Source organism: Cyrtonyx montezumae, unplaced genomic scaffold (assembly GCF_038088225.1).
Source record: "Cyrtonyx montezumae isolate F1298 unplaced genomic scaffold, pur_monq_1.0 scaffold_19, whole genome shotgun sequence".
In the NCBI taxonomy this organism is placed as follows: domain Eukaryota; kingdom Metazoa; phylum Chordata; class Aves; order Galliformes; family Odontophoridae; genus Cyrtonyx; species Cyrtonyx montezumae.
Genome location: NW_027071925.1, coordinates 6,699,516 through 6,726,932, shown reverse-complemented (window position 1 = coordinate 6,726,932; position 27,417 = coordinate 6,699,516). Strand labels below are relative to the sequence as shown.

The 27,417-nt window shown below is 43.9% G+C and overlaps 2 protein-coding genes across 3 annotated transcripts in view; one reads left to right on the top strand and one right to left on the bottom strand.

Annotated features, from left to right (window-relative positions):
• PRKCA (protein kinase C alpha) overlaps positions 1–5,201 on the bottom strand; it is a 113,414-nt gene extending 108,213 nt beyond the window's left edge. For both annotated transcript variants that reach the window (XM_065735412.1, XM_065735414.1), the window contains exons 1-2: positions 4,848–5,201; positions 2,131–2,162 (exon numbers count right to left, since the gene is read on the bottom strand). In XM_065735412.1, the coding sequence (XP_065591484.1) occupies positions 2,131–2,162; positions 4,848–5,020 (205 nt within the window). In that variant the 5' untranslated portion in view covers positions 5,021–5,201. The remainder of the gene's footprint in view (positions 1–2,130; positions 2,163–4,847) is intronic.
• Positions 5,202–17,344: 12,143 nt separating this feature from the next.
• On the top strand, positions 17,345–23,359 carry APOH (apolipoprotein H). Its single transcript, XM_065735424.1, has 8 exons — positions 17,345–17,426; positions 17,573–17,749; positions 18,524–18,620; positions 19,978–20,054; positions 20,622–20,810; positions 21,363–21,542; positions 22,025–22,222; positions 22,964–23,359. Exons 1-8 carry the CDS (start codon positions 17,363–17,365, stop codon positions 23,032–23,034), a joined length of 1,053 nt encoding a protein of 350 aa, XP_065591496.1. The 5' UTR covers positions 17,345–17,362; the 3' UTR covers positions 23,035–23,359.
• Positions 23,360–27,417: the final 4,058 nt, after the last annotated feature.

The following is a 27,417-nucleotide window of genomic DNA, read 5'->3' as shown; positions in this document are numbered from 1 at the left end:
AGCAGTATTTCATTCAGATTTTGACTGTATACAATCAGACCAAGAACACTGGAGTACAATGGCCTCCATCAAAGAGAAATTGCACAGTCTTTGGATAAAGAACAAAAGTTGGGTCGGAATATAGACAGGTTCCTGAAGAGCATCGATTCTGAAGCAATAATAATAATTAAAAAAAATAATAATCAGCCTGCTCTATCGCTTGTGTTCATGCATGGCATCTAGAGGGAAGGTGAAACAGGATTAGTTCTCATCAGACAAAACTCCTCCCAGGTAGCAGCAGTTACGGTGGTAGGAGGAATTCCAGGCCCAGAAGACCATGTGGCTGTCTGACAGGAGGAGGGAAGAATTATGAACCCTAAGACAATTTAGATGCAACTCCAATTATTTTCTGTGCACCAATGGAAATCTCTAATGCACATCTAAATAATTCCTTAACCAGAAACCGCTCAGCCACTCTGAATGGGGTCAGCTGCCAACATCACACTCTATGGCAGAGGACACGCTGCTCTATGCAGCGCTGCTCTGGTGGGGTGAGCAGCAAAGAGATGGAGGATAGTCACAGAATTTGGCATTAACACTATAAGGGAACTACTGAATCACAGCCTGAACCACTGATAGATCACCTGAGGAGAGCACTGAGTCAGCCGTGGGAGCACAGGTAAAGACAATTCACCTGTGTGACCAGAAGGGGTGGAGTCTGTCTCCATCTCTCCTTGACCTCATTTAAGGGCTGTCTGCCACTTAGGAAGGGTCTCTTTCTGGAGATCACTCCCTCTGAAGTTTTTCCACTGTGAGACTGGGATATGGGTGAGCATTTCATCTATTATTGATTATTCTCTTCCACTATGATAATCTTTCTAGTTATACATCCTGACTGCTGTACTGTTTGAACTGTTTATTCTGTTAGCTATACATTTGTTAACAATACAAACATGCTGGAACCTAGAGGAAGTTGTGCACAAGATTCATGGTAAAACTGTGGCTGCATTCTTACCATGCCCGAACAAAGCATGCAACATCTTCCCTGTATACATCAGCAATGTCTCTCTGCAAGTTTCTACTTGAAGAAAGTAAAATATCTTGCGACATCTTTAAAAGGCATCTTGCGTTTGCGTTCGGAGTCTCTAAGGTTTCATTTCAACAAGCATCAACTAACATCAACTTTCATAAAAATACCACAGAATCCATCATTTCACCAACGAAATGAAACAGTAAATACAGCATTCAGTGAAGTCAAATACGTTCTAAGGCATTAGCAAATAACCATTAAGGATGCAGTGAAAGAAACAGGCAGCTAATGAGAACACAAGGTACACCTGCAGGTGAAACAGTAGGGAAGGAGGTGGGGAAAGGAGAGGCACAACAAACACATGGCACAGAAAGGACAAATAGTTGGGTGTGGCTGCTTTATGATTAAATGCTCACTTATGATAAGAATTTGGCAATAGCACAGAACACATAAGAATACAGTGCTTCGTGCTCTGGGTTTTCTGCACGTTGTTTTCTCCTGGTTCACTAGCTTTCGGTTTCTCAAGGTTAGTAGAATTATTAAATTGGTGATTTATTTATTTTAGGTGACATTTTGTGTCTCTTCTTTTTAGTTTTGGGTGGTAGGGGCAGCAGTTTATGTCTATTACATAACACAGAAATGTCACCTATCCTAAAATGTAATAAAACCAAAGGTCCTCCAAATCATGCAACGTATGACAATTAAAAGCAGGGACTTCGGGTTATGAAAGGAAGCCATATGACTAAAAAGTGAATCCATTTTCCAAAACGCCCACACAGACAAGAGCTTCTGATGTGAAAAATGGTCTCTGCAAAAGCTAAATTGCACAGATTATTCTCATGGAAAGTTAGAAGCTGTGCTCTGCACAGATCAGATGATCTTGCTCTTTTTTAAATCTCACAGCAAACTCTTCTTATTTACACCGTTACAATGACTTTGATTGATAAACGTGTATGGTATAAATCCCAATTGTTAATTAAGTGAATAACTGTCTTCCTTTCAATGTACAGAGGCAGAGCTGCTCGGGTTTCCCCTGCTGCCCCCTCCTGCTGCAGACACGCCTTGCCTACCTTCACATAAAGACTCGGCGACACAGGCTACCAAAAAGCATCGGGGCTTACCTTGGCACTGAAATCCTTGTTTCCCAAATCCCCTGCATAAAAAAAGAAAATAAAGAACACCTGTCTCAGTATGCTTCGTTATTGCTTCACTGATCTGTAACCACATACAATTAAGTTTCTCGTTACATTTCTTCAGATTTTACTAGGACAGCACGAGACTTAAAAATACACAACGCAGCACAGCCCACCCATCTCCAGGCAGAGTACAGGTGCTGCTGCTGCCTATTTAATTTCAACTTCAGGCAACTCTTTTTTTTATTATTATTACTACTACACAAGCTATTTTGGATCTTCGATTATCACCGTCAATGATTACTGTGTAACATTTCAACTCGTTTAATGTCACAGCTGTGCTTAACAGCAATGTGAAACAGCCCAAGCTGCAGAACCCAGACCAAACACAAGTCCACTCCTCAGCCCCATCCCAGTGGTGCACGTGGGTGCCTAAGCCAAGTGGGAAAGAAGCAGCTGAAGGCTCTGCTGGGCTCCGTACAGATGAGAAGGCATTGGGTGCACTCTGATACTCTTCCAGCTTCCCTGCCTCATTCCCATAACAAAATACAAGCGTGCCCCAATGAGCACAGCCACGCAATGCAGCACTGTCCCATCTGAACCTCTATTACACCTACAGCAATCTGCCACGCTGTTGCTTTGGGTTATTTGTTTGCCTTTGAACATTCAACATCGCCTTTCCACAAAAATAAATGTTTTGAGGATCTGACCTATAAACATCTCCCTGCGTTTCCCCTCTTTGCGGGCCATTTCTCAACTGGAGAGCTGCACAGCCAAGAGAAAACAGCCCAGGCAGGAGGCAGGCAGCGTGAGTTAATGTGAAGCTTCACTGGGTACTCTGCAGAAATGATCTGAAAAAGTTATCATCATTTCCTCACTTTTTTTTTAATTTAATTTAGAGAAGGGAAAAACCTTCAGTACGCTCTTACCTCAGGTGGGAAGGGATGTTGTACAACTTCAGTATTTTTTCTGTACTTCTACTGAAAAGCACTCCCCCCACTATCAATGTAGGCAGGCCCAAGCTAGAAAGCCCAGAAAAAGCCCCACTAAAAGGCCCAGAAGAAATATAAAAGTTTGCTAACTTGGCAGCACACGACCGTACTGTAATGTCACTCTGTCACTATTATCACTTGTCTGCACAAAAGCAGAAAACACGTGAGCGTGCAAATACAACTGTGGGAAAGCTGAGAGCAGAACTAAGAACACGAAATGGGCTTTTTGGTTTTATTTTCTTGTCTTTTTGAAGAGCCAGATGGCAAAGGCTGCTGCTCCCCAGGGCACGGCTGCTCCTTATGGGCTGAACTGAGCGCGTTCGGCAGCGCAGGAAGGCAGCACCACCCCACACCCTGCTCAGCACATTTTAAAAGGAAGAGGTCTTCAAAATCTGTCAGCGCTCAGAAGCAAAGCTGAGAGGTGAACGTTGTTCAGGAAAGCAAGGAACAGTGTGTTATTTCAGGAGGTATTACCTGGGCAAGCCTAATCTAAGTAGAAAATCTATTTGCTCAGTTCACTGCGGGTTGCTTTTGCCATTCTTTATACCTTAAAGCAGATGCTAATAGCCACGTGTCATTCTGGAAAGAGATGAAGCACTTTTCACGGTGCGTGGTGCTCATTCAAGACCTGTCTGTCTTCACGCAAGGAAATGAAACAAGTTCAAGAGCTGTCACATGTGCTGAACGCACTGATCTCAGCAGCAAGAAAGGGCCGCAGCAGCTCCCTGTGCCACCTGTCAGCTGCAGGATATCCTTTCCCTTCAGAGCCATCCTGTCACCGGGCACCTCACTCACCGCAGCACCGACCTTTGGTTTGGAACTGTGGCACTCAGCATCACAGTTCAATTCAGTCTGCTCTGCGTTCATTTTGAAGCAGTTTGTAAAGGTCTCTCACTTTTCCAACAATTTGCTTTGTTGGTTTTTTTTTTTCTTTCCAAATAAGATACTAAAAGTTGGCCTGCTTCCTCTGCGCTCTCCTCATCTCTGTTCCTCTCCTCACTCTGCAAACGTATGCTAAGCGTTTCCAGTGCACAGCTTTACTTTCAGCACGCAAAGGGAGGGATGCTCTGCCCAGGCAGGCTGAGCTCAGCGCCGAGGCGAGAAGAGCCGGGCGCACACCCCGGAATAAACCGCAGCCCGGTTCTCTAAAGAGCAGCCACACTCACACCCCAGCGGATCCAGCTGCAGCCGGGCGGGCGGGGAAGCCCCAGCCCCATTGCCAGCCCCGCTCGGTGCTCGGCCGGCAGCGGAGCTGCGCTGCTGCCCAGAAGAGGGCACGGCAGCAGGGTTCGGTGCGTGCTTTCCCCAGGAGGCTGAGTAACGAGTGTTGGAGGAAGTTTTCCTCCCCTCCCTCTAGCAGGAGCCATTCCCTCGGAGCTCTCTCCTCGCAGCACCGCGCTTTCCCAGCGAGAGGGAATAAATCGAGCGCAAAGTTCCAGGCGGGGCCGCACAAGTTGCGTGCCACGGAGCTCAGCGCCCGGGAGCCGGGCCGCAAACCGCGGCCGAGGGAGGAGACGGAGCCGCGGGGCACCGCGAAGCGGGACGGGGCGGGCAGCGCTGCCCAGCCGGAGGCCGCGGCTCACCTGCCCGGAGCGGCGGCACCGGGAGGCGGCGCTGGGGAAGCGGGGACGGAGGCGGGAGCCGGGAGAGAGCCCGGACCGGGGCAGGAGGCGACCGCGGCGGGGAAAGGGGCGGCTCGGGGCCGTCTCTCACCAGATGAAGTCGGTGCAGTGGCTGCAGAACGTGGGCTGCTTGAAGAAGCGCGCGATGAATTTGTGCTCCTTCACCTCGTGCACGTTCTTCTGTCTCAGGGCCCCTTTGCGAGCGAAGCGCCGCGCCGCGTCCGGGGCCGCGCCGGGCTCGGAGCCCGGGAACACGTCGGCCATGGCTCTCCGCTCTGCCCGCCGGGAGCCGCCCCGACGTCCGCCCCGTCCGGCGGCCGCCGAACCTCTGGCAACGCTGCGGCGGCGGCGGGCGCTGCCTCCCGAGCCCCAGCCCGAGCCTGACGTCGGAGCGGGAGGAGGAGGAGGAGGAGAATCCCGGCCCCGCGTCGCCGCTCCGCCCGCGGGGCAGAGCGAGCCCCCGGCCGCGGCGGGGCGGGGCGGGCACGGAGCCGCTCCCAGCTCCCCCCGGCCCTCGGGGGCGGCACCTGCTGCGAGCGGGGCTGCGTGCCCCGCCGACACGCGCAGAGCCGCGGTGCGGCACCCAACCCCTTCCGGCTGCTGCCCCTCCGCCGCCGACGGAGGTGCGGCGCGGTGCTCCCCGCTCCCCGCCCCGCAGCGCGGCTCCGCCCGCACCGCCCGCTGCCCTTCGGTACGATGGTTTTGCCATCCAGCAGCCGTCGCTGCCACGGGACGGGCAGGAAGCGGGCACGCAACTCCTTTCCATTAGTTGGTGTGTGCACGCATGCAGGGACGCTTCTGTGCTGTCTTCGTGCCCGCGTAACGCTCTGGAAATAAGAGCTCCGCTCCTGATCACAGTCCCAGAACGTGGAAGCATTGTACGCACCCGGCACAGACGCCGTTTCCTACAGAGATCTGTACACGGCATAAAGCACGGCCGTGTGTGTGTGAAAATACACCGTGTGTCCCAAAGGAAATAAATCCTAAGGGCGGGGGCCAAAGGCGCTGGAGCTGGGCATTTTTTGGTGGTGCCCAGCAGCAGGACAAGGGGCACAAACCTGAACATGGGGAATCTGCAGAGGTCCCTTCCAACCCCTACAGTTCTGTGATCCTGTGACTATAAGTTCCTCTGCCCCACACCATTCCACACCTGTCTATGTAAGCGTATACACTATGCATTATTTCACAAGACTGAAAGAAGGCCAATTAATTCCAATTAAGCCCTATTTGCTGATGGGAGAAGTTGAGCACAGACATTTACCGATGCAATCACTGCACGTTATCTCTCTCCCTCTTGCTTTGCCAGCTTGGGTTTCTGGGTGCAGCCTGGCTGAGCTGGCACACCACAGCCTCACACCAAAGAAATAGGGACAAGATCAGGCTTCCTTTATTCTAGACTTAAATAATCAGCCCATGTGCCAACCCACGCTCCTGCCACGTGCTCTTACTTCATAGACTCTGATTTTGCAAGCAAACGCTTCCAAATTTGATCTGAAATTCAATAAAACAAAGATTTTGCATTTGGTTTCTACCTATTGTGCACAGATGTTTCAAAGCTCTTATTCCTCTTCAGAGAGAATGGATTTTTCTTGTCTTAATTAACTTATGCCAAAGCATGAGGAGCACTGAGAAACATTTTGTACTCTCGTTAAGTATTCCATCAAGAAATATGAAATGCATTCTTTTTTTGTTGTTGTTTTTTTTTTGTTTTGTTTTGTTTTTCCTTCAGTGCTGTTTTACAAACAGAGCTACTGAAGCTGGAGAACCCAACTGAATCAGACACACCTCCATTGCATGGGATTTGGGGGAGTTTATGTAGTTCCTTAAAATCTCACAAACCTGCTGAATCATTTTGCATTCCAGTTTCTTCCCTGAGATGAATCTCTGGTTGAGATTCATTCACTGAAACTCTGGCACATGTCCCAGGCTCCTATTTCCAGCACCTGCTGATCGCCTCGTTAGGCCCCAGGGAAAAGCCACAGTTGTGACACTGTGAGATCACATTGGGGTCACTCCTCTGCCTCACTGCATGTCAGACCCGACCAATTTTATGTATATTATGAATATGGCTATTAGGCAAGGGAAAAAATCCATTATGAGTGCATAGCAACGCTCAGATTAGGTAAAGCAATATGACATTATAACCTTCCCTTGCTGTAAGTAATGTACAACTCCCCTGACCACAGTATTTTGGATGCACCTCACACAAGGCATTAATACACGAGAATCTGTATGTATGGGTATCTGTGTTTAAAAATCAAGATTTTTCACCATGTCCAGGAAATTTCACAGCAGTGCTATGAAAGGATGCCATGTTCCACTCACCAGATGCTTTTGGTATATGCATCCCAACATCAGCTTTTAACAGCCCGGACACCCAGTTTCCTCTGCCTGCAGGTCCTGTGGGTGCTACAGGAACTCACACTTCCTCTGTGAATTACTGGAGGAAAGTGGTCTGTTGGTCTCAGTGCACACATCCCCATCAGCAGCCCCGGCCTTGCTCTTCTGCTTCGGGTAGTGCTGCAGTTTGTTTCTGATTCAGGCCATCTGGCCAAGGAGTCAGCACTGCCGTTTGTGTTCAGGCATATAAGTGGCAATTAAATCAGAGCAGATTCAGAATTTCCAACTCCGAATTGGTTTATAGAGTCACCTGATAAGAAATAATAGTCATGTGTGAATATTCCTCTGCTGGAAGGTCCCATTGGATGATGTACCCCTGAAGATGATTGCTGTAACAAGCTCAGCTCCTCCAGGGCTTTCTATATCTGCATCAGTACCACCTCAGGCCTGTGAGCATCCCAGAGAAAGGTCCCAGATTGTTCTGTTCTGATGCATGCACTCTGCATCAGGACAACTCAAAGCCAAAGGCAAAGAGAACACCTTCATCACTGCCTAAGGCAGCTGTTGCTCTCTTTTATTATTTCCTGCTTCTTAGAAGTATGCAACAAAAAAGGAATCACTTCCTGCTGCAGACCTATACGGAAGTTCACAGCCCAATTTCTCCTTACATTTCAAAACAAATTACAATCACTTCCTCTTCTAGAGAGCCATCAGAGCAAGCCCTTAGATTCCTTTCCAGAAGGATGACTTCACTGCAAACTTGTTGCCTAAAAATGATTTCCTTTATTCAATCCCATCCTTCAAAGGAATTTTCACACAGTCAGCTTATGAGACATTTGTTCCAGCAACTATTGTGGAATAATTGTTTGCCATAATGAAGCCCAAACCCACTGCCAGTTTCCACTGATATCCAGGATTTGGTCAAAATTCAAAGCCGACTTTTCCTTCCCCCCCCTCCCCCCATATGACACATTCTTTGTTTCTGTCCTTGCAGTCACCCACAGGGTTTAGTTTTGAGGCTCCCTTTCTCAAACCTGTTACATTTGGACCGCAGGAGATCATGCCCACTGCTGCTACAACTTTTCCAGATCCTGCTAGTTCTGCAGCAACCTTGTTTCTTACTCTCACGCAGACACTTTGGCAACAATGTGCTGTACGTGCTTCCAAGACTTAGAAAAAGGTAGGATGTGGCAGCGTAAATACATGAGTGAGCCTTCCTTTATCTGCTGCTGGAGCTGTGCAGGGAGGAAGGAATATTTTCATACAACTATAGAATCACTAAGTTAAGTACTAGAAAAGAGCACTGAGCTCATCCTGTCCAACCACGGACCCATCCCCACCTTGCCTTCTTTGCACCTTCCTGTACCAGCACTCGTATCTTCATCTTGGAGTCTTTCTGCATCAATGTATGCAGGGTCTGTGCAACTCTGCCTGTGTCTTTCTGTACTTACCCAGATTCTCTTTTCTGCTTTTCCTCCCCAGAGTTCCTGATACTGCAGGTTTGGAAATACTGGATCAGTAGATAGAGTTTATTATCAATGATTCTATGTGGCAGCTTGTCCACATATGCTAGTACTAACGTGAAAGCTTGAGCTTGGCACCTGATAACACACGGTCCAAGGGATGGAATTGCCATTCACTGGTACACACCAATTAGGAAAATCCTTCTTTCTTCTGTTACATATACATGGTGCCATTATTCCAACCTGCACTTCACTGAAAGTAGTGCAAAGCTCATGTGTCACACAGAGATGTGAATTATCCCCACTGCACTCCATAGAACTGGAAAGAAATAGCTGGTGATATACAGAGCACCGAGGGTAAAATAGACCTTCATTTTTCATATCAATGTTCTCATCAGAACACTGAGTGACAACCACTTGTTTTCCTTTCTCACACCTCAGGTGCATTAGGAGCATGCTGAAATACCTCCTGCTTCTGCAGCTGAATCAGAGCTTGATGCTGTTACACACTAAATGTGACGGCCGTCCTTTGGGACGTTTCATGGCTTTTTCGTCTCTCTCTAGATTGTATAAATAAAAAATTTCTGCCTCAGCTGGAGTGTTTGTTATCACCGTTTTTCTGCAGTTTGTCCTTCCCACCAGCGATCTCTCCGCAAAATTTGGAACATTGCTTCCAAAAAGTAATTCAGATTCTTTTGAGAGCATCAGAACAATTCTCTCGTGTAGGCAAATTTCAGTCTTCAACCGTACACACAAAAAAGAAGGCAGAAAGGCTCAGACTCAGAAATACAAACAAAGCACTCAAAGCACGTTGAAAAGAACAAACCTCTCTTGTGCCAGCCAAACAAGAGCGCCTCTATTATTTTGTTTAGAGAAACATGGCACACAGGTTCAAAGGAAACAAAGTAGGTGGTTCTTGTGGTAGACAATGGGCCCCTGGCATCCCTGCCCAGAGGAACAGAGCACGAGGATCAGCGTTGGTGCAGGAGGCTGCCATGGGCTCAGGGGAGAGCAAACATCTTTAAAAGAGAAAGTCAGGTGTTGCTAACCACAGGCCAGGAGCTTCCCCAGACTGAAAGCAGTCAGCGGTGAGATGACAAAACGATTTCCTCAATGCCTATTTCTTTCTTCCAGTAGTTTCGATGCAAAATGTTAACTGTGCATGTAGGGTTTAAATTCAGGGGTTAAAGGAGCTCTGGTAGCTTGTGTAAGTACAATGCTTTGAACAGGAAAATACACCCATCAAAACATGTAGAAGTTCTACTGGCCTGAAGCTTTTTTCTGGTTGTCGTTATCCTTTCCTTCATGTCCTTTCTGACCCATACCCAGGACAATGAGTAACTTATTCTGTACTGCTGCAAAAGCATCTGCTTTGGGTACTGACTGGCACATCTCTATGTCAGGACAATAGCTACAGCTTCATTGTGTTGGCTGTGGGCCACGTGGTGTCAGCTCACTGACACCGAAGTGAAAGAGAAATTTCCCATTACTTCCATGTGAACAGCAAGGTGAAGAGTATCTTATTACTTACTGTATTCAAACAAATATTCTATTGGAAGGGAAGATAATTCTGTACAAGCCAAACAAACATGAGACGTAAACAGACACGATATATTCTGTGCTTCCAATTATTATTTCTGACAGCCGGGTGTCACTTCTCGCAGGTGTAAGAAACAGTAACTTACATGTCACAGTTGGTTTATTCTAGAGAATTATTGTGAGAGGAAAACAAAACCTATCAGCTGCAATATACAGGATATGCCCTTCTTTGTGTGCCACCATGATGTCATGACATGTTGACACGGAGAAAGCTGAATGCCGTTTCCAATGACAAGATTTCCAATTGTTCCAGGTCCGGCTGTGCTCTGCACAAGTGTTTACACTTCTGGAAACAGTAATAATGGAAATGACAGGAGTCTGGCTGGGCAAACACGGCTTTAAAATGCTTGTTTAATTTAGGAGAACTGCAAAGAGAAAACACTGGCACTCAAAACAAGCTGACATTAATTTAAGGAAAAAATTTCAAAACACCCAACTGCCAGTTGACTGAAAAATGAAGTGTGGGAAACCTCTGTGTCTTGAAGACACAGTGTGAGGAAGGACTCTGTTAGCATTCATTGCTCATTTGATTTCCCACTGGAATTTTCATTTTCCAAAGCAAACAAACAAAAAGCCCAATAGGAACTGTCCTTTAAAGACAGCAGAGTCTATTTTTGGTCTTTTAATCCAGTGTTGTGGATTAAAGACTGAAAAGATTAGCAGCCTAATACATATCATAACAAGGGAACATCTCTTTAGGTTGCGTTAAGTAACTCCCATGCTACCATTCAGTTCCACAAGGCGTGGTGACCTTAATAGCCCAGAACTGCTGCTTACAAGAATACAAAATGCTGCAGATGTTCTTCCAACGTGAGCTACACTTGAAAAAAGTTTTGTTCCAGAAAATATCATTTTAAAACCAAACACACACAGTGCTGCTAAGGAAAAAGAATGACAGGACATCCCTTGCCCAAGTGCCAGGGGATTTAGTTCCAGCTGTACTCTCCCATGTCTGTGAGATAAGAGCTGGGCAGACAGCTTTCTTCAGAAAGGTTTGGAGCCAACTTGCACAGCATACATCTTCTCCTTTCAGAACTTCAGTTTGAAGTTCTCATTTCATGAGAATGTCACTGGTCTCAGTACTGGACGTGTTGGAACATTTGCAATTTTATTTCATTCCATGGCCAAAATGCTGACAGCATCTTTGTGTCTTCATGTGCTTTGAGAAAGAAAACTGACCTCTGATAAATATTATTTAAACCAAACTACAAAGCTACAATAAAAACGTGGCTAGGTAACAAAACATAACAGCACTAGAATCTATGTTTTCAGAGATATATGTGCATGTGGAGGTTGGTAATGTGTCCTTCTGGAAAACAAAATAGGTAGCTACATTTTCCAAATAACCCAGTATGACCAAAATTTACTTGAATAAAGCAAGCACTCCGGAAAGCATGACCTTCATTTAGTTGTCCAAATAGAATTTAAGCCCTTCTAAATATCTGATTCCAGTCATCGATACCGGCCCCTTCAAAATTTGTTTCCTTTTGGAGACACTTTGCCCTGGATTTATTGCTGGAGATAGGAGGCTGTCACAAACTGAAATTAGTTTATTGATATCTTCGTGCTCTCTAATGGTCCATACAATAAAAGTATCGTACTGGCTGGTACGAGATCAGTCTGTGAACAGGATCCAGACACAGGATAATGAGATGTCAGGAGCAGCAGACACAGGCCACATCAAGGAGCTGAAACAGCCGCAGGAGAAACATGTAGCTCAGGGCAAACTGATCTTTCCTATCACATCAGCCTTAAACTTACTTAAATTTAAACACTCAAGAAAACTTGAAATCCAGCTTGTACAAGTCTTATGCTGGATCCACTGTTACACAAAGTTTTCCATTCTGAGATTTTTCTTTTTTTTTTTTTTCAGACAATACAATAGTGGGAAAATTCTCCTTTTGGAGTAAATCTGCTAAGTACCACCCTAAAAACATATGAGAGAATATTATAGTCAGTTATTAGTGTTGATGAACAAAGATTTGGCAGAAACTTCTAGTCTTGTCATGCTGTTAACTCTGTGTAACTTGGTTCAATTCAGGCATAAAAGCAGTGAGGAAATCCCACGTGAAGTCCCCCACGAAGCACTGTGAAGCCCCTGCCTGGCTTGTGAGGGTTTTGGCTTTGGACGTAAGAGAGACCAGTACCCACCTTATGATGACACCGTACGCAGCACAGGAGCAGAATAGCAAAGAAGATGGATTTGTTCATCTGGAACAGTCTGGAATTCTGCCCAGAAAGAATTTCACAGATCATATCCGTGGGTTAATAGAGATCAGAAGATCTCTCTCGATTGAAGCTGCCGATTTCTTTGGCAATATCAGCGGAAGTCTCCGACACCGCCAAAGCGCATCGATTGTAGGCTGCTCCTAGAGACACGAGCACTTTTAAATGAAGTTCTTGATGTGGATGGATATACCTAACAACTCCTTAATTATTGATCCTCTTATCCGTCATTCGGGAAAACCGAAGAGCGGCAGTAAGTAAACCCGACGGTGGCTGGGCTTTCTGATAGTATTGTGGCCATGTGCCAGGGGAGACAGAGACTGCATAAAAGTGCTCTCATTTACCCGCAGAAGTCAATGTCAGAACGATGCAGTCACTGTGGGATGGAAGCTAGCGAGGATTGCTCCACTGGATTGCGAAGTGGTAAAACGTTAATGGTGTTCCTGATGTACTGGAAGTGCAAAGTACATTCCTGCAGCACTGTGCTGCCCTGGAAGATCCCGTGTGAGATCCTGACCGAGGCTGAACTCTCCCCAGCTTGTAAACAATATGACAACCTGAGGCAGTACATTTATATAATGAAGCTCTCACGGAAATCCGGCTTCATAGAAAGCAGAAGATTAATGATGAAGGGAATCTAGAAAATATATTTTCAAGCTTTGTGGGAGAAAATTGTGGGTTTGAAATGGGTAAGTACCATGTCTTCTCCAATCTCTCTGGCTAGCCACTGCAGAGTCAAACTCTCATGGGGAATACTTTGCCCCCAAGACTTCATATTTCAGTACTCCTGATGAAGAAATATAGCACAGGATTTTTTTTTTAAGTCAGAATTCAGTGAAAAATTATCAGAGGAACAGACTGTTGTACAATATTTGGGTTGCAGTACAACTGTGAGAGATTCTCTGGATTTTCTGTGCAGGAAATGAGAAGGCAGAGAGGAGGAAGTGGCTTTAAAATACTCTCTGGTTTTGTACACTGAGAGTTTAATGTATGTGAAAAGTGGAACATCTCTGTAAGACAGCACAGACCTGCTCAGAGCTGGGAAACTGCTATTGCCAGCCCAGCAGTTAACACAGAAATGGGTATTCTAGTACCACACCTCCTGTAAAGTGGTAGGTGCTTAAAGTGATCTGAGCTCTAGGACTGAAATGATGATTATTTCACTAACTTCAGTTAGTGAAATCATAGTGCCATTTAACCCTAAATTATGTTTCTACATGAAAACAGTGTTTTAAAAAGTTATACTGACGTTGTCTACTTTTGATGTCAGTGAGCCATCCTTCCAGGTCAATGTGAATTACCATGTGTTTACTTTCAGCAGGTAGGGAACATACACATCAACTGGAAAACTAAATCAGTGCAGATGGATCTTGGCTTCTGGCTGGCTGAATATTTTGCTCATCATGAATACATAAATCTAAATTATCTACACAGCTCCATATTAAATATTAAATGGAACCAGTATTTAGGAGATAGCCTCGGCTTGGCCAGAACTAAAGGCAATTATTTTTCTTTAAGACTGCAAATGATGCAGTTTACCTTCTTACTTTTCATTTGTTATCTCTTCAGTGCTATGTAGCACTCCAATATCGGATGTATCGAGTGGAGGTGATAAAAATGTTTGTGCAGAGCATAAATGAACTTTGAACAAATATTAATAGAACTATCACAGCAACATGAAGGGCAATGATTGGAGCTGCAGCTTAACACCTGCTCCCATCGAGGAGCATGGGTACAGCCATGAACCATCTGACCATTATCTCATACTCCAGAGAGAGCAATGGGCATGCACATGCAAACCCAGTGAAGGACATGTGAAAAAAAGGGAACAGAATGAAAAATAAAATAAGCTGGAATCTGAGTATCTCATCCATGTAGGAAAAGGATGAAGTTGTTGGTCCAAGCACAGCTCCAAATCCAGCTTTCATGCTAGAGGGAGAGGGCCTCAGTAAGTGGGTGCTGGCAGAAAAGAGAGAGCTGCATTAAATCTCTGTTTAATAGTTTATCTCAGTGTCCTTAAGCAACAAAGTCTTTGGGACTTGAGAAACATCTGTGTTTTGAACTGACCGGGCAATATCACACATTTTCTGGTTGAAGAACACTTGTAAAATCCTGAGAATGGTGGGTGACATGACCCAACACATCACCCAGAAGGACAGACTGCCAGCGAGTCCACAGCAGCAGCAGAGGTGTGACAAATCCTACAAGATCATGAAAGCTATAGCATCAGTTGGAGAAGCAGGTGGACAGATCCAAGGAAAGTCTGTCTCATTAGCTGGGGAATGGTTACTGCAGTGACCTGACCTCCAGTCTATCTCGTTCCTGCAAACTTTCTGCAAAAAAAAAAGTCTCTCTCTAGGAGAGACTGTTTCCTGCCTGAAAGTTTTTGTCCAACTTCTCATTATCTTGTGTCCCAATTACCACGATGTATTCTCCTCTTGTCTTGACAGCTCTAGTTGACCCCTGGTATCAAGGAAGAATGCTGCTACATAGGCTGTTTTTCATCATTTTTCTTTTAGTATCCCTCTGTTTTATATTCTTTTTATTTTTTGTTTTAAACTCTTTCATATTCCCATTCCACTTTCATGGCTTTGCTGACTTATCCTCTCCCCATCTCTTATTCATTAATGAAAGTACTCTGCTCAGTGAGTGATGCTGGGCTCCATCATTAGATTGCTATCCTTTCAAACACACGCTCTTGATCTCTGCCTTGCAGCCCTTCATATTTTTGCCCAGGCAGAACAGCTTCTGCAAAGTTCATTCACACCCCTCCTACACACTCTTCTTTTAGGTTATGCTAGCACAAAAACGGGTAACAGACTGCTGTGATACTGATTCTCTGCATATTGTGCTAGCCAATATCATCTCAGTGTGTCCTTACACTACTCTGCCTGCAGCTAGCACTTCTTCCCTTAGAATACAACACTATCTGTGCTAGAGAACATCAGCCTGCTCTGCATTTATACAGCCACTAACAAAACAGAGTTCAGTCCGGGTGTATAGGAGCTATAGTAATAAGTAACACAGGGATTTGATGAGATGTCAAATGATATAAACGATTGCATATTATCACCAAATACAGACAGAATGAGATCGATTTGCTCATGCTCTGCTGAGGTGAATCCCTCCTGTGCAGTTATGGAAGAAGACACATTTATTGGTGATGTGTTCTAATTTATTCTTATTGCAGGGAAGTATGTTTTCCAAATGAATCACAATACCAGCAGTCATTGTGCAGTTGCATGAAATGCATCCTTCAATATTTTTCTTTCAGTTTCACATGCTATTATTCAAATCATATTCAATTATTTCCAGTCTTAGAAACTGCGAAGTTATCACACACAACGGATGTTCAAACGACACACAAAGATTAGTGTGTGCTTTATTCGACCCAAATTTTCTTCTATGTCTTCTTCTCTCCTAGTGTGGGAAACTTCAGCTGGAGTTTACATCGTGTGCATGGCACGCGTTCTCTGGTCCATTCTGCCATCTGGTGAGCACAGTGAGAAATGCTCACACGGTCGGCGTCGAAATGGATTAAATGGTGCCCACCTATTCCTGTGCTATTTTAAACGCAGAAAAGAATGTCAGCAAAACAGCAGGCAGATCCGAGGATGGACATAACCTGAAGGCAGGGAAGTTAAGCACAGCATAGCAGCATGTTGGGAAACATGAAAAGTGTGTAGAGAAAGAAAAGGATGATGTAGGCTGGGATTAAAGGAAAAATGAGCAGTTGTAAAACAGAAAATTAAGTCTATCTTTTATTTTGGTTGATTTAGAACTTGTACTTTGCTCTTTGGCACTGTGTATTTGGTAAACATTTGGAGCAAGACATTCACATATTTTCATTTCTGATAAGACCAGCATGTTCCTAATTGTTTGATGTTGCGGATAAAGACGATGTTTCAAATGCAAAAAGAGAAAATGCACAAAGCAAAAATAAACAAGGTATTTAAGATCACAGCAGGAAGGATATCTGACATAACCTAGCTTCTTGTCTGAGCTCCCAATGTCCCTCACTCCCCCTCACAGGCTGTGAGTCAGCAGGCAAGGAGGATACTGAGATTAGAAACAGCGAACTGTGGAACAATGATTACACGAATGTTATTTTGGTTGCACTTGAGATGTTCCTGCAATTAAAATCTGCTAAATTGGGAAAAATGCAATGATCAGAGCATCAGCTGATAGCAGTGTCGTTTGACTTCGTGACCCCAAATGGCAGAGTCAAAACAAGATTCTATGCCACCCAAAAAAAGTGATTCAAATTTGAGACCCTTGTCACAAATTAAGCACAATGCAGACCTGTTATTTCACTTTTCCTGTGTCTCTGGTACTGTGAACAGCAAGAGAAGTAGGAAAGCAAGGGCTAGCTAGTTGTCTGCTAATTGAAAGATGATGACTGTCAACATGAATCAGGCAAAACAGGCCCACGGAGCCTGACGTTCCAGGCCAGATCATCTTCCGGCACAAACCACCATTAAGCTGGTGTTATCACTGCAGGCTGACAACAACACTGGTGTCACTCCAATACGAATCATTCTGATTCTGTGATTCTGCCTTTAAATGATTTTTATAACTCTGCAGTATATGGAAGAGTACAAGCTTGGGTGAGAAACAAAAGCATCTCCATGACAGATCTATTCTTTGGTCCAACCATCCTCAGCCTCTACAGATGCTGAGGAGATGATACTGTTTTCCCAAAAGCATCAGCCCCTGCAGGAGATGCTTTGCAGAACCAACCGGAGAGGAGACATTTTCAGTAGAGACTCTTTGAATCCATGCATTATGTGCAAGAGCAACATGTGATGGTTATATCATCCTTTATTCCAGCAACACAAGGACCCTTTTATCTTCTGTTTACTTGGGTGGGAATAAATACAAAGAGTTAATATGTAACCACCCTTTCATGGATGCCTTTATTTTTAAGGAGGGAACCACTGGCCTGAGAGTCACTGTGGAAGCTGGTGGGCTGGCAGCAATGTACTCCCTGGCCCTGCTCCTGTGCACGGCTGCTCTGGCTCACAATGCTCTTGCAGTGAAAGGTAAGTGCCTTCCATTTTCTAACAGCCACTGAGGGAACCCAGAGAAAGATAGTTGATTGTGATACAGAAACTTGTGCTTCTGGGTTAGAAATGAGAATATCTCAAGCTTTCTGCTCACTTTTTGTAAATTTTCTCCTCTCTTGCAGTCTGTCCCAAGCCACCAGAAGTGCTGTTTGCCACGATCAGTGTAGTCAAAAATGAGTACAATGTGGGTGAGGAAGTCGAATACACCTGCAGGCCAGGGTTTGTCCCCAACAACGGCCTGAGGAAGTACACCTGCCAGCCCACTGGCAGGTGGCCTCTCAACACGCTCTTATGCCTACGTAAGTAAAGCAACATAGATCCAACCCCCAGATTTTACACCTTCTCGTTAACATACCATGCACTGAACTGAAAAGGATGCATTGAAGTCCATGTGGTGCTTCTGATATGTTTATGCTGACGTGATTCTGTTCTCTGATTCTTCTTTCCTTGTATTTCTGAGTTTTCCATAAACAAGCAAATACAGAAGTTATCTTGCTTCCTGCCTCCCACCAGAGAGCTGTGTGCTTTGCTGTGTTTTTGATGCTTTTTGTTGTTACTTTCCTGACTCTAAATATGTTCAGTGCTGAGATTCCTCTAAACTTTCTCCTGAAAGCAAACAGTTGCCAGAAGAAAAACTGGGTGTGGAGGGGAAGAGGGAAAGCAACAGGAGAAGGACCTTTCCACACACTTTCTCCTACACCTCTGTTCCCAGACAGTGATGGATTTTGAACCAGACAAGGTGAACCTGAAGTTGGTTCATCTCAGTGGTGCTTATACTCCTAATGACATACATTGGTTGATGATATCTGCCTATCAATTGCTATTCATTTTTATCATTTAATTGCATAGCAGCTGTTTTCCTCAGACAATCAATTGCTAAAAGTGTATTTGTCATGAAAACTCTGAACCTACCATTACTATGATGTGATAGAAACATAAAATAGGTTATGAAATGCAGTACACAGAAGTGGAAAAACTTGAAGAGCAGTCAGACCCCTATAAGATCAACCTGTTTCCACTATGCTAGCTTCATACCTTGTGAAATAATATCCTTTTTAAACTTTATTTAACAGCACAGAGATGTCCTGCCCCTGAACCATTGCTGCACGGAACAATTGATTCTACAGATTTCCACTATCGAAGTTCTTTAAGTTTTTCATGCAATCCAGGGTGAGCACTCCCTTTTTTGTGCTACTCAGAACAAAATCTAAACCACAACACTATGGTCTACTATGGTGTGTTGGAGCATTGCAAGCCAAAGAACTTAGAAAATGCCACACTAAAATCCACCTGCACTTCAGAGACTTAAAACTGGTATATCTGGGTGTCCTTCTCTGTTCAGCTCCAACTATTGTATCATGGGGTTTTGCTACTCCAAAGCAGTGTCTTACAGACATGAAAACCATGAAAATAGCAGAGATTTTATGCAAAGATTCATTCCAGACCACTTCCCTTGCTTTTAAAATCCTCTTATTACATCATGAGATGAAATCCTGCAGCACAGAAAGGATAATCTCCATGTGAGTCATCATGCTGTCAGGCTCTGGAGGCTGAAAAATTTGTTTCTGTGTCTTACTAAGCTCAGTAAATGAAAACATGAGGTTAATCCTAATTTTGCCCCTGAAGCAAATGCACTTTTACTGAAGGCTGCATCCTGATTTTAGAAATGAGGATCCATTTAAAGAAACAGTTAAGTTAAACACAAAGAGATATTTGATTGCAGCATGCAGTCACTCTGTTTGAGCAATTAATAAACAGTGCTTACCTGGGAAGATCCTAGGTGAGCTATAGGCCGGAGATCATTGAAGAGTACTAAACCTCAGTTATATCCCTCTTCTGCAAAACAGACAAGAGAAGGAATAAATTAATTCATCTATGATCTCTAATGTAGCAATGGGACTTGAATCGGTTTCATTTCATTAATGATAATTTACTAGGATGCAGCTATGTGATACTGACATGATAGATATAAAACGAGCATTTCTTTAAATGTCAGTGTAATAGTAATAATATATGTACAGAGGAGTAGAGGAAAGCATTTAGAAGGAGTACATATGTAAATTAAATTGGCATTATTATAAAATAATGCATTTCAGTAACTTCAGTGACTGCTGAGTTCTTTACAGGTAGATTCATCCTCATTGCTATAATCAGATAGGAACTTCTCCTAAAGAACTCTAAGGTTAACATCACTGTTCAGCGCTCACTACTTACAAATATCCACAATATTCATCAGATACAGAAATTACTGTAACATTAAAACAGAATGTAGAGTTGAAAGTGAAATACCCTGCTGTATCAAGCATTCTTTCTGGAAATTTGTAATACCTGGATATTAATATGTTTTCATGTTTGAATCTGAACTTCCTCTGAGGTTAGTAACTGCTTGAATTAGAGAAGGATTTCAGAACTGGACACTTGCTAAACCTGGTGCAGGAAATGGAAATCTTCTTAAGGAACAAACTGATTTTTCTCCATACAAAAAGGTTCATTAAGCTTTCTGATAAGCAGATCTTTTTGTTTTCAGTTACAATCTTGTTGGGTCAAGGACAAGCCAATGCATGTCAGATGGCAAGTGGAGTGGAATCTTCCCACAGTGTCAACGTATGTGCTCAGATACCCAAGAACTACTGTATCCTTCCTGCTATTATGGAAGGGCTCCTCTACATCACTCAGAATTACACATAATCTTCTTCAGAAGCCTCCCATTGCAGTGCTCCAAAAAAGATAAGGAACAATCAAGAAGCAGCTTGTATATTTAGTTTTAGAGGTGTGGGTTCTGGTTAAAGAGAAATACAGTTTAAAGCTCTATGTGAAAGGCCAGGATCAGGGATCACAGCTGAAGGTAAGATGCTCGTCCCCTTCAAATTCATTTTCCCTGTATATAAAAAAGAGCATAGCATCATGATTACAGCTGCCATGCATGTTTTTGCTATGACCTGTCCTGTTTTATGGAAAAAAACAATATGCTTCATAACACTGTATAAAAAGCAATGCCAAAATCATAGATTACGTATGCTAAGGCTCCTGAGACTTTTAATCTGATCTTTTTAGTTTTGTAGCTATACTTCCACAAGGCACTGTGTGGGTTACTTTTGTTATGCAAGTCACTCCTGTGATACTAGCAAAAATTGCTAAGCTTTTATTTCTAAGAGTGCTGTATTCTTCCAGCTGTGACTTGTGCACCTCCCTCACTTCCCGAATTTGGAGTCCTCTCTTACCGTCATTCAAAGCCTGGAAATATTTCTTACTTCATGGACACAATCATTTTTGAATGTGTACCACCTCTTGCACTTATTGGAAATGAGACAGCAACCTGCCAGGCCAACGGCACCTGGAGCAGCATTCCGGAGTGCAGGGGTGGGTAACTTACTTTCAGAATCCTAGAATTGTATATCTCAACATAGAAGAACAACTCTTTTACAGGAAAAACAAAAAGCATGTTGTTTGTAAACATACAGCATAGTTAATCTGAAAGTCAGAATCACGAATGCAAGGTGACCGCTGGCAGTATCTGCAAGGCTGCACGCAACGGGATTGACAAAATATTTGCTGCAGGTATAAAGGTTGTGCAAACAAGGCTGCGAAACAGCTCCCAGCGTGGAGGAGCCTGGCTGCCTGAGTGCAGCCCTCTGCTAAACTCTGGCATTCATCTCAGAGGCAAACAACCTCATCCTTAGGCTAGAAAATCGTGCTGTGAAATGATACCACATTTCGTGTACAACCACAACAGATGTATTTAAATTCTTTCTTTCTTCATTTGTTTTAATATTTTCCCTGACTACTTTCTCTTGTGCAAGATGCTGAAATGAACCGATGTGAAAATTGTACAGATATTTTGAAGTATGTGCTGCATCTTTTAGAACCACAGCAGCGACAGAGCTTTAATTCTCTTTTGTTATTATACCACAGCTGTCACTTGTCCTGCTCCAACGGGAATAGAAAATGGATTCTTAAATTTTGCTGTTCGTAGAACATATCACTACAATGAAAGTGTCAGCTTCAGCTGCCAGTCCAGATACGTGCTGGAGGGACCTAAGCATATCCGATGTGAGAAGACAGGGAACTGGTCTCCAAAGCCAGCCTGCAAAGGTACACGTACACTATCACTTAAAATCCACCTATTCAATTTCATTTTCCTAAAAGAGCACCACTGCCTGTTAATGAGCTATTGCAGCTTTGTGTTTTTTCACAAGTAAACTGAAGCTGTGATATCAAGGCCTTGATAATCTAAGATGAATCCCAGCATTCAGCATTCTACACTGAGATATATTGGAACCGGTTCCAATAATCAGCCACCAAAATGTATGATGTCTGAATATTTCCTGTTCTCTTCCTATTTAATGTAATCAGGAATTTTACTGGGGCTGGGCTTCTGCTGGAATTTTTTGCTCCTGTACACAGGGGTGTGAAGTTCTTCAGCATCAATAATATCAGCAGAAATACTGTGTGTGTTTGGGCCACAGCGTTTTTCATTCTTGAATGGAAATCTCTCACAGGATCTATTCTGTTCATTTTTCAAAATGGAGCTCTAAATATCATTATGTGTTGCTTATAACTGAATTACTTTACAGAGCCATGTAAAATACCGGTAAAGAAAGCTGTAGTATTGTACGAAGGGGAGAAGAAACGAGTTCAGAGTGATCTTAAGGAAGGCATAATGCATGGTGAAACTATTTCCTTCTACTGCAAGAATAAAGAGAAATCCTGTGCCTACACCGTGCCTGTTCAGTGCGTGAACGGCAACCTCACTCTGCCTTTCTGCTTCAAAGGTACGAGCTGGGTTAACTTGACAACAGCTGCCTGTCTGTGTTGGGAAGCAGGGTCACCGTTCATCTTCACGCTGCATCTGACTGACTGATTCATCTGTCTTGTGCTGAAGTTCTTGGGCATTTAAGAAAAAATCCTTTTCCTGTTCTCAAGAGGTCTTACTTAGAGGTCTAGCCCAGCCAAAAGGGCAGGGGTGAAGTGTTCTGGGATTTCATGAATCCTTGGATCAGCTTCTAGAGCCTAGTCCTGCCTCAGCCCTGAGGTCTTGGCCTGTTTGCTGCCGCTCTGGTGAATCACCCCCGTGTTATGCTGACAGATTCTGACATTGGGTCAAGAGTTAAAAAGCAGCTGACAGCTCTCCTGATGCTGGAGGAACTGGTTTTCAGGCACTCTATTACTTAGAGTAATCAAAGGGATGAAATAGCAAAGTTTGTCAGCAAGGGGAAGTGCTTTGCACCTGTTTTGTCAATATTCCTTGCAAGTTTTTCTTTTCATTCCTAAGTGGAGTAAAAAACACGTACGAGCTGTGGTGAAAGCACTCCTCCTTGTGTTTGGTTTGCCTTCAGGTGGATGTGGCTTAGCTCTTTTTCTAAGTACAAATTAAAATATTGAATTTCTTCCACCAGTTCTGTACCAATGCAAAAATTCCCTGCTTACGTAGCAGAGCCCTTGAGACACGTTGTTTTCAGCCACTGCACATTTTAAGATTTTAACTCAAGCTCTTAACCTCTTGTTTTCAACAGAACGTGGCTTCTTTTCCAGTCTTGTTAAGACGGACCCATCGAACATGAAACCGTGTGAAGATCTGAAATGAGTCAAAGAAATAATGCAGTACTGAATGTCTTCCTGAGACAGATACATCGATACACAGGACAGCTTAAAACCTCTAAGTGTCAATTCCAGGCAAACTTGGGATGTGCTGAGTACACAGCCTCCTCTCTTTTCCCTGCTGCTGTTATCCCAGCCTCCTTCACAAGCTGTGACACATTATTTCAGCTATTAGCTTCCATTCTCTTTCCTCTGCCTCCTTCAGTGTCCCCGCTACACTACTTCTCTTTCAATATTTCCAGCTTCTATGTCATTGTAAATGATCTTCTCTGTAGCAACCCCTTTAGAATAAAATAACTTTTGGCCAATAACGTGCTCTGATTTGATACTCCTTGGTCATCAATCAAATTCTGTAGCTCATAACTGATTTATAGAAGGCCTTCCTTACGAGTAATTAGCTGGGTTCTGATTCCATTTGCTCTCTTCTGTGATAAGGAATCAACCTTTCATTATAGATAGACAGAGGCTCATCAGCCTAGAATTTTCCAGAATATAGGCAAGCAGAAAGATTGAGCTTTGCAAACGTGTTTCGTGGCTAAGAGTCCAACCACCTGATACTGAAAAACTGATACTGTCAGATTAAAGATTCTTCTACACTTCAAAAATATTGCTAAAATTCATAAAACTATTTGTGCTTTCATGATTTTCACTTTACATGAAACTGCTGTTTTAAACAGCAGTTAATGTTTAATGTTGTTTAAATATTATGCAAGGTAGCTGGTTCCTTTTTAAAGAAAGAGAACTCTACATCGTTGAGCAATAATAATGATTTCTGGTCAGTAAGCAGCTTTGATGTGAACTATAATTTTCATTTCATTATAGGAAAACCACTGCTGTGATTGAGTCTACCAAACGTTGTGCTTATGTCTGTATTTCTACACAGAAAAAATACTTAACATTTCAACTTAATAGTGAGTGATGGAGGAATATTTGTTGCACCCTTACAATACATTATAGTGAATCACATGTGATTTCCTCTGAAGTATTGAAGCCTTCTCTGTAATGACACAGAAGCTGCACAGCAAGCAACCTACCTTACAACTTTTTGAAAGATCCACTTAACATTAATATCAACATTAAATGAGACTTGTAAGATGCTAAAGCCACTCTTAAGGGAACTGTTGTAGTAGGTGAATGGTGACAACAGGGAACTTTGAACATAACTCCCATGCTCCCATCAGCTTTTTTTTTTTTTCCTTTTAAGGCTGCACATATTTTAATAGTATTCCTGAAAGATTTGTTCTTATTTTCACATGTTTATGGAGAGGTTGAGTCAGTTACTATTATTTAAAACTGGTTCTTATCAGCAGTTCAGTTCTCTCAGGCAGAAGTTGCCTCTTCAGTTCGGTATGAGTAAATTTGTCTGTTTTGTTGGCATGATGTGCACCGTGTTTGATTCCTATTACCTTTAAATGGGACCTCTGAAAGACATTTGACTTGAAAGCCAAAATATTCATAACCTCCTTAAATACAAACACAGATCAGCTGGCAGGAACCTATCTGTTTGGAAATCTAGTCTGAACACTGTGTGGGATCTGGATATTCAGGACATTAGCTGAGATACCAAACACAGTTTAATATTAACTTGTCTTTCAGAGTTAAACACTGTCAAGCTGGAATAAATAAAGTTTTCCCTGAAATGATTTGTAGATTGCACAGAAAACTGTTGCTCTGAGAACATTCAGATTTTTCTAAGCAGTGTTAACAAGCTTTCCCAGTTACAGCAGGATGACAATCATCACGTCAGCTGGCCCCTCTTCCTAGCTGGATAAGCAGTATTTGACTACTTGAAAGAATCACCCTTAGGAGTCAATATTCACACGTTGAATTTATTATCAAGTCTCCTAAAGCAAGAAGGATGGGGGGAGAGGAGGGAGGGGGGAAATCTATGACCTGATAAGTCTTTGAAGTAGCGAAGTGTTTGTGAATCACAACTTTTCAGACATGAAAGGTTTGCTTAGAAGGTCTGAAAAATAATGTATTGCAACTAGAGGTGTTCCAAAGGCTGGTATGAGTGAGTGAAACCTGTCATTTTTCTTTTCAGATGTTTGAAAGAATGCCGTAAGCTGTGCTCGTGTTACTTGTGGCAACCTGCTGAGACAGTTAGAGAGATAAGAGAACACAGTACATAAAAGTACCATGTGTTTCACTGAAATGAACATATTTTTACAATTCAAATTGGGAATTAGTTTGCTATTTTGGCTGCAATATTTAAGTATTCTACAGCTGTATATCTGGAGTTTTCCTTTGGAGGGTATCCATTGTGTCCAGCTGCAGCTTTGGACGAAGACAAGGCCACAGTCATTGCCTGAACATTGTGTTTTTCCTTCTTTTTGCACCAAAGTTAAGCGACTGTCACATAAATTGAGGTAGTCTTCAAACTCCCTGTCTGCTTGCATTGGTAAGCAGATCCAGAAACTGGTTCTATTCCCTCAACAAATTTCTCTTGGAGAACTGGTTCCAATTTCACTGTTTCTGCCCTGCCTCACATTCTTTTTCACCAGCAAATATAAGCACAAATTCTGCTTTTCAAAGTGAAGAGTTTTGTGATTAGCATGACAGAGAGGTATTCATATCTGAAGGCAATCCTTGGATACGTACCAACGAACAGCACACAAAAAAGCTGGCTTAAAAATTCCCTTTTCAAATATCAGATGAATACAACAAAAAAAGAGCTTGTGGTGGAGAACAGAAATGCAAGCCTTGCCATGTTACCCAGCCAGTATTCTACCCTTGAAAAGCCTACCTGGAAAGAGATGTGCTTTTTCACCCATCAAGCTTCCCATGACCTCCTCAGTAACAAAACTGCCTCCACTGTGTCAGACTGACTTGAACAGATCAGTTTCATTTAGATTACAAAATTCCCATGACAAATCTAGTTTTGGAAATCTGTTGGAAAATTCTCTCTATGTATTTTCAGTTCTTGATCATCATGAAAACGTGGTCCAAACAGCAACAGCTAAAAGATAATTCCAGCTGGTATCCAACTAGCAGCCATTAAAATAAATTATCTTCCACTTCTTGTACATCACTGCTTTTAGGGTGCAGGCTGCAGCAGTGTCAAGGCACTTGGGGGCTCCTGGGGGTCCTCAGAACCAGAAACAGGCGTCTCCTACTTCTCCATGGGTGCCACCTCAGCCTCTGCTGGGTCCTCGTGATGTTTCTAATGCGTGTGCACAGCAGTGTGTGTGGATGCACTGTTCAGCTTAGAGAAGAGCAGACTGAGGGAAGGCTCGTTGTGGTCTCCAGCTTCTTTATGAAGGGGAGCACAGGGGCAGCAACAGAACATGATGGAGCAGCAAAGCCGTGGCAGGGGAAGGTTGGATAACAGGACAAGGTTTTCAGCAGAGGGCAGCGGGCATGGAACAGGCTGCTGCAGGCAGCGGCTGTGCTGGAGTTCAAGAAGTGTCTGGACAGCGCTGTCAGAGTTGGACTTTCGGGGTATCCTGTGAAGACCCAGGGGCATCGCTTCCTTTCTTTTCTCTATTCCACGCCGCACGAGCACAACCATCCACCTCCAATCCATGCGCACCGCTCAACGCTGCCGGAGCTCCACCGCGCTCCGGGCCCGACCCGCGGAAACGGAAGCTCCGGGCCGCGCTGTCAGCAGAGGCCGCCGGGAGCGGGGGTGGGGTCGGTTCGAACCGTTAGCCGCTCGGCCTGGCCGCGCTTCGAGGCGGTCTTTCCTCGCCGAGGGTGACAGGAAGCTGCCGACAGCGAGGTACGGGCGGGGAAAGCCGCCGGGTTGAGGCGCGGGACGCGCGGGAGATCGGCTCTTACCTGCGGGGCCGCCCCGGGGCTCTGGGCGGGGCGGGAGAGGACGTGGGACGCGCTGCACCCGAGGAGGGCCGGGCCGGGCCGGGCCGGGCCGGGGCCGCGGGGACACAGTTCTCTGTCGTTGCGATGCTGCGTCTGTAAACACTGTGACATCATTCGCTTGGAAGCGTCCTCGGTGCTTTTCGCCGGTTTCTTTGATTAAAACAAACTGTGAAAAGTGAGTGAATAAATGCTGATCATAAGTGTGTGTGTGTGTGTGTGGGGGGGAGGTGTTATGAACTCAGCTGTTGCTCGAGCTCATGTAGGTGCTGTTTTAGATAAATTGTGTGCAGTTGAAGACCTTTCTGTGCAGCTGGCAGGTTTCAAATCTAAGCAAGCCCATTCTCATCAAAAGCATAACAACGTTCATAGTCTGCAAAATAAAATAATAATGAAGAAATTCACTCATTTTTGTGTGAATTCAATGAAATACTTAGTTTTATTTTTCCTATCGTTTCAAAGCATGTCGTGGTTTGGCCTAGGACGGCCAGAGGTGGACGTAGAGTGGTGTTTCATCTTTTCCATTTCCATGTGGGTGACCTTACAGGTGGCT